This window comes from Sardina pilchardus, chromosome 6 (genome assembly GCF_963854185.1).
Source record: "Sardina pilchardus chromosome 6, fSarPil1.1, whole genome shotgun sequence".
In the NCBI taxonomy this organism is placed as follows: Eukaryota; Metazoa; Chordata; class Actinopteri; order Clupeiformes; family Clupeidae; genus Sardina; species Sardina pilchardus.
This window is the reverse complement of record NC_084999.1, coordinates 6,892,483-6,899,982: the sequence shown is the minus strand read 5'-3', so window position 1 is coordinate 6,899,982 and position 7,500 is coordinate 6,892,483. Positions and strand designations below refer to the sequence as shown.

Sequence of the window (7,500 nt, the reverse complement as noted above, 5' to 3'; positions counted from 1 at the left end):
TACACACTACACGCCAATGCCATCAACATTGCAAAATCACTTAGTTCTGGATTCTTTGCAGTAACTCTTCTGTTAGTAACTCTCTATTGGCTGGATCTGCACCTTGCTATCTTAATTCCATGATCCAGCTCTGTGTTGTCTCTGGTCCACTGTGGTCCAGTGATGAGAGTCTGCTACAGTATGTCGATTCACACTACAAGTTCGTAAGGGTAGGAGCAGGCTTCACTCAAGACTTATAACGTTTTTAGAGTGCTGACCAAGTATAAACTATCATTGAAAAACAAGAAAGAAGGCCGCACTATGCATAATCACCCTTTATTCACACAGACGCGTTTCGGCGTTCTGCCTTCCTCAGTGTGATTCACACTACACGCCATCAAAATTGTGATATTCGTCACTTAGTTCTGGGCTCTAGCTGAGCGTACCTGACGGGGTCAAGGGTCACGTCATAGGAGCACTGGCGCTGAGGTGGGGCGGGCTGGAGCAGGAGAGCCTGCTGGACCATCAGAGCGGCATCCAGCAGTCCGAAGCCATACCTGAGAAGGAGTGAGAGAGTGAGGGAGGGGGGGAGGGGGGAGAGAGAGATGAGGGAGGAGAGAGAGAGAGAGAGAGAGAGAGAGAGGGGGGGGGGGGGGGGGGGGTTGAACAATCAGGCCTTTATATTAAATGTAGCAAAATATAGACTATGCCTGCATAAAAACACCCACAACTACAGTAGCCTAATGTGCTAAAGTGTACAAATAAAAAAAGTGGAAATAAACAATATAGTCCTTATTGCACTGCTGAAACAAAACATGTAAGGTAAGGTGCCTTAGACTTTTGCACAGTACTATATATCAGAAGAGAGGGAGACAGAAGGAGAGAGATAGAGAGAGAGAGAGATAGAGAGAAAGAGAGGGGTGGGGGCGGGGGTGGGAGGTAGGATTTTGAACAGATTGAGTCTAAGCACCAAGACTTTGGTACATCTGCTGGGGCTTGTTGGGTTTGTCAGCGGGCAGATTCCCATCTAGCTACTATGCTTATGTGGGTGTTCTGTTAATCATCACCTTAACCAGGCTACTGACTACTAATGTAAGTATAGGTATGCGTATGCATGTACAGTATGTCTCTCTCTCTCTCTCTCTCTCTCTCTCTCTCTCGCTCTCTCTCTCGCTCTCTCTCTCTCTGTCTGTGTGTAAATGCCAACAGGGAGCGATTCAGTGGCCATGTTAATGGCTCTATATGAAGAGGCAACAAGTCAGGGATGGTGTTGTCCTCCGACACAATCACCTTCTATTATAGCAGGCTGAAAAGAGTGGTGGTGGTGGTGATGGTGGTGGGGGGGGGGTGTCGCCGCCTCCTGGTAATTGCTCGGAGAATTGATTTTAAGCAATGTGCCGTCTCATGGACTGTAATCAAGTCCCATTATTCACTCTTAAGCAAAGCGTCGCCAGCAAAGGCAAACACCTCGCGCGTGGCTCTCATGCTGTCTGAGAGGGGCCTGCTTTCATAACAGCCCATCCCAAGCTGGAGCTCAGGAGCCCAACAGCCACCTCTACTGCTGCGCCTGAGCAAGGCCCACACCAAGACCAGGGACTCTTAGTAATCAGCACTAATGAGTTCATTCATTTGGAACGGAAAGGGGTGGGTTGGTGGGGAGATGGTGGGAGTGTGTGTGTGTGTGTGTGTGTGTGTGTGTGTGTGTGTGTGTGTGTGTGTGTGTGTGTGTGTGTGTGTGTGTGTGTGTGTGTGTGTGTGTGTGTGTGTGTGTGTGTGTGTGTGTGTGTGTGTGTGTGTGTGTGTGTGTGTGTGTGTGTGTGTGTGTGTGTGTGTGTGTGTGTGTGTGGAAGGGTTGATGGTGGAGTAGTGTAGTTGGATAGGTGGATCAGGCGATCATTTTCACACATTTCAACACTTGCTGTATGTGTATTGTGATCTTTTATCTTTTCTGCTCCTCTCCTCCTCTCCTCTTTTCTCCTTCCTACCCTCTCTTCCTCTCCTCTTTTCTAATTCCTACCCTCTCTTCTTCTCCTCTTTTCTCCTTCCTACCCTCTCCTCCTCTCCTCTTTTCTCCTTCCTACCCTCTCTTCCTCATCTCCTCTCCTCCTCTCCTTGAGGTGTGCCTTTGCTGAACGTGTGAAAAACAAATGACAGAAAAGCAAGTTAGGACTTTCACACAAGGACGAGAAGTAATCAAGTCATTTCAAAATATACAAAACAGAAGCAGCAACTTGTGTTAATGATACTTGAAATGCATTATTTAATACACAAACGACTATCTCCACTTTTAAATATTTCCACAAATGTGTGTAGAAAGTTTAGAAAAATTGAATGCATTCAAATGTACCCTCTCCTCCTCTCCTCTTTTCTCCATTTCCTGCACTCCCCTCTTTTTCCTCTCCTCTTTTCTCCTGTCCTCTACTCCATGACCTCTCCTCTCTTTTCCTCTCCTCTTTTCTCCTTCCTACCCCCTCCTCTTCTCCTCTTATATCCTTTCCTCTCCTCTTCTTTTCTCCTTCCGTCTGTTGTCCTCTCCTCTCTTTCTCTCTTCTCTCCTTTCTTCTCTTTCCTTCTATCTCTATCTCCTCTGCTCCCTGTCCACTTCAATACTAACGGCCAGCGCAAGGGCAGGGGACAATTTTACTGGAACGATGTTGCTTTTGGCTTGGCCATCATTTCCGTCACGCACACAAACACACACACACACACACACACACACACACACACACACACACACACACACACACACACACATACACACACACACACACCATCCTCCCTCACCCCTACCCTCCCCCCAACTCCCCAACCTGCTCTCCCCCGACAGTGACATAGAGTTTTACAGTGCATTGTGGAGCGGCTCGTAATAAAACCGTGAGCGTTAGAGAGCAGACCTTGTCACCTCCATCCCGTTAGTGATTAAATATAGCACGGCGCTCACAGCCATCTCGCTAAGGCAGCTCGCTGGGCCATTAAAGCCACAGCTCCAGCAGATCGATACAGTTGGCCCCCCGCTCCACGGCAGTAAATCTGCATGACTATCTGATGGAGGGTGTGTGTGTGTGTGTGTGTGTGTGTGTGTGTGGAGGACACTGAATAAAATAAGATTGGTCTCCGCTTGCTTTGCAGATGATGAAAATAGTGTTTTATATGTCCCGTTCTGATAGGGTACAGCACAGCAACAACAACCTCCTCTCTTCCTCACTGTCATACACTGTGTATGTGTGTGTGTGTGTGTGTGTGTGTGTGTGTGTGTTTCCAACATCAGCAGATGGCACACACACAAACACTTCTCCCCATGAACAGAGTGTGTAAAGTGGTTTTAGCTGCCGATCAATCAGCAAATTACAGAGAAATGGTGTGCCTTTGCTGAACGTGTGAAAAACAAATGACAGAAAAGCAAGTTAGGACTTTCACACAAGGACGAGAAGTAAACAAGTCACTTCAAAATATACAAAACAGAAGCAGCAACTTGTGCTAATGATACTTGAAATGCATTATTTAATACATGGACTATCTCCACTTTTAAATATTTCCACAAATGTGTGTAGAAAGTTTAGAAAAAATGTTTTGCATTCAAATGTTTAAATATTTGTTATGATACACACACATATAAATGACAGAAAATCACAAAATAAAAGACACAAAAGGCTCATGTCAAAAGGTGAGTCAAAACAACCCCATACCCATGAGGAACCCCATACCCATGAGGAATTACGATTTGAGAAAACAGCTACAGAAAGAGGCCAGAGTTGAGATCCACAAAAGAGATAAGAGACCAGTAGAGTGGAGTAGAGTAGAGTAGAGTAGAATAGAATAGAATAGAGAAGAGTAGAGTAGAATAGAGTAGCCTAGAATCGAGTAGAGTAGAGTAGAGTAGAGTAGAGTAGAGAGACCAGTTGCAGGGAATCAAGCTGCAGATCACAGGTAGTGCCAGCTATAGTTTCAGCTGTAGGGCCCCACTACAAAGAACGGAGACCACCAAGAGAGAGCAGCAGGCAGATGAGGACAACAGCTGAGAATGGACGCCTACAGCTGAGAGTCAAGACTAGCGGACACCAGTGACCAGTTGAGACCAGCAACAGAAAAACAGGAACAGAAGCAGCCTGTCCTGGTGCACAGAGTGAATCCCTGCTACAAGGTGTAGGGGACCAAGCCGCTGAAAGTGGAGGCTAGCTGAGACTAGCCGCTTGAGACCAGAGACCAGCAGGAAAGTGGAGGCTAGCTGAGATTAGAGAGACTAGCGCTGAGACTAGAGACCAGCAGGAAAGTGGAGGCTAGCTGAGACTAGAGAAACTAGCCGCTAAGACTAGAGACCAGCAGGAAAGTGGAGGCTAGCTGAGACTAGAGAAACTAGCGCTAAGACTAGAGACCAGCAGAAAGTGGAGGCTAGCTGGGACTAGAGAAACTAGCGCTAAGACTAGAGACCAGCAGGAAAGTGGAGGCTAGCTGAGACTAGAGAAACTAGCCGCTAAGACTAGAGACCAGCAGGAAGTGGAGGCTAGCTAAGACTAGAGACCAGCAGGAAAGTGGAGGCTAGCTGAGACTAGAGACCAGCAGGAGGGAGGAGAGGTCAGCAGAGAAGTGGAGAGGTCAGCCTCTGCTGGAAGGCCCCCGTCATCAATATCCCATCTAGTGCAGATGCAGTTCATACCAAGCTGCTCCTCTGCAGAGGGGAGAGAGATGAGGGGAGGGAGAGATATGAGAGGAGGGGAGAGAGGAGAGGAGAGGAGGAGAGAGATGAGATGAGAGGAGGAGAGAGATGAGAGGAGAGGAGGAGAGAGATGAGAAGAGGAGAGAGATGAGATAAGAGAGGGAGATATGAGAGGAGAGAGAGATGAGAGGAGAGAGAGATGAGATAAGAGAGGGAAATATGGAGGAGGAGAGAGATGAGATGAGGGAGGGAGATTTGAGAGGAGAGAGAGATGAGATAAGAGAGGAAATATGAGAGGAAGAGAGAGATGAGAGGAGAGGAGAGAGAGATGAGAGGAGGAGAGGATGAGAGGAGAAGAGAGATGAGATAAGAGAGGGAGATATGAGAGGAGAGAGAGATGAGATAAAGAGAGGGAAATATGAGAGGAAGAGAGAGATGAGAGGAGAGGAGAGATGAGAGGAGGAGAGGAGGAAATGGGGAAAGAGGGATGGGGTGCGGTGGTGAGCAGCAGCCACACTGACCACAACAGAGAGGAATAAAGGAGAGAGTGAGGAAGTGTGTAAAGAGGCGAAGGGAGAGAGTGAGGAAGTGTGTAAAGAGGCAAAAGGAGAGAGGCCAGCAGCAAGTGACAAGTGAGGGGCAGCCACAGGCCTGCAACGTACCCCAAATCACCCCCATACCACCCCCAAATCACCCCCATACCACCCCCCCAAATCACCCCAAATCACCCCCATACCACCCTCTTCCCACTCCAGTACACCCCAACCACCCCCCAATCGCATTCTCAGGAGCCTTTCCTTTCAAGACTCCGCCTGAGCAGCACTGAGAGAGAGAGAGGAGAGAGAGAGTGCGAGAGAAAGAGAGAGAGAGAGAGAGAGAAAAGAAAGAGTGCATAGAGGGGAAAATGACTCACTCGCTCATTCACTCACTCACTCTCCACAAGCCTTTTTTTCTTTTTTCTTTCTTTAGAGCGAGCTGGCTCCTCCTCCTCTCCCCCCTCTATCCCACTCTCTCTTATTCTCCTTCTCCCCCTCCCCCTCCCTCTCTCTCTCCCTCTCCTCTCTCTCTCTCCATGTGCCTTTTTTTGTAGCTGTCTGGGGACCCTTTCACTTTTTGTCCCCCCGTGACCTCCCGGAGGCTGCGTTCGGGGGCGCGCTCTCCGCACCATCTGTCTCAGGCGGGGGACGTTCACCCTCTCACCCTCTCACCCTCGCCGCCGCTCTTCATCTCCGAGTGGACGAGCGGACGAATGGACGGACGCGTCGTGCCACGGCAGCCCCCCGTTTGGCGACTGCACCCTCGCCCGCAGGGTCATACCACATCTGAGGGAGCGAGGGCGCCAGCGATGAACCAGCAAACACACGCACACACGCACACACACACACACACACACACACACACACACACACACACACACACACAAAAGACAACCTGCCTCAAGAACCCGCCTCAAGAAGGCAATCAGAGCGCCCCCCCCCCCCCCCCCCCCCCCCCGTTCGCAATGGTACGTCCTGCTAATTCCTTGATCGAGGTGCCTCTAAAAGAAGCACTCAAGCCGCACTAAGCTGCTGCCGGAGAGTTAGGTCATTTTCCCAGGAGCGGCCAAGAGTGGCCATTGGCACGGACCTCAAAGAGGGACACCATCTGTTTGCCCCCCCCCCACCTCAAAAGGCTCGCTGACACCTGTGGCACCAACAACGCCTAATTAAGGCGAGAGGAATGCACAAGTGGGGCTGCCATATGATTGGCTGCCACCCCCCCCCCCCCCCCCCCAGGCCCCTCCACATCGTCGTGGTGACAGGCTGAAGCCATTTTTCATCGCTTGTGCCACATCTGTGCAAAGTGCAGGTAGCAGCCACGAAGCCTGGCTCCAGTGGTCCCTTCCAAACAAAACAGCTACAACTTGGGATGCTTGAACAGACGCCAACCTCATTGCAGCTTCCAAATTCAATTCATACAATGATGTTTAAATTCAGGAACAGAATGAGGAGGTCCTTAAAAGCATTTGAGGATAAAACGCCCAAAATAGCCAAAAAATAAGGGAACTATTAAGAGAGAAGTGCATACACAATTAAAGTTCTTAAACATAAATCTTTCTTAATTTGAGATACAAGGATTTATGTGTGTGTGTGTTTGTGTGTGGGTGGAATGCACATAGTTGTATTTTGTTTTGTTTTGGGTTTTAGTTTGTTTTAACATTAGTTTTAATAGAAAACTAGTTTTAGTAGAAAAGATAAAGATTTAGTAGTTTTAGTAGTAAGATAAAAAAAAAAAAATACAACTGAGAATTGAGGAGGAAATACAAAATAAAGCTTTTTTTTTTTAAAGCTTTTTTTTTTTTAGATTTTAGCCGGCAATTCCATTTAGTTTTAGCTTTGTATTGCATTGTTTATTGTGGTTCTTATTTAGCTTTTGTGTTTAAACTGTCATTTTTTCTCATTCAATCATTTTTTTTTCACATGTTAGTTTTCGCTAACTGTAACAACCCTGGTGTGTGTGTGTGTGTGTGTATGTGTGTTGGTAAGGATGTGATTGTGTCTGTGTGTGGGTGGTTGATGATTGAGGTGAATAACAACAGTGCATTCAATTACTCAATCCTTCCATCCTCAACCCCAATGATCCAATCTGATCCTATCCTGCCCATGGTCCATGTCCATGAGGCTGACTTGTACCAGAGCTTTAGCAAACACAAAACAACCAGATATAAACAGGTGGTTTCATCAATATCCTCTCTGACCAAAGAAACAGAGTCTCTAAAACCATTAGGGATACTCCATGCTGTGATATGGAGACAGAGGTAGGATGCTGTTTTCAAAATGTCACTAATTACAGACAATTAAGAAATTAAGACACAATCTTAATTAAAA

At 47.6% G+C, this 7,500-nt stretch overlaps 1 protein-coding gene across 1 annotated transcript in view; it reads right to left on the bottom strand.

Moving 5' to 3' along the window:
* LOC134082276 (neuroendocrine convertase 1-like) overlaps positions 1-7,500 on the bottom strand; it is a 60,623-nt gene that overhangs the window by 10,852 nt on the left and 42,271 nt on the right. The window contains 1 exon segment of the mRNA XM_062537924.1: positions 426-536. Within this exon segment, the coding sequence (XP_062393908.1) occupies positions 426-536 (111 nt within the window).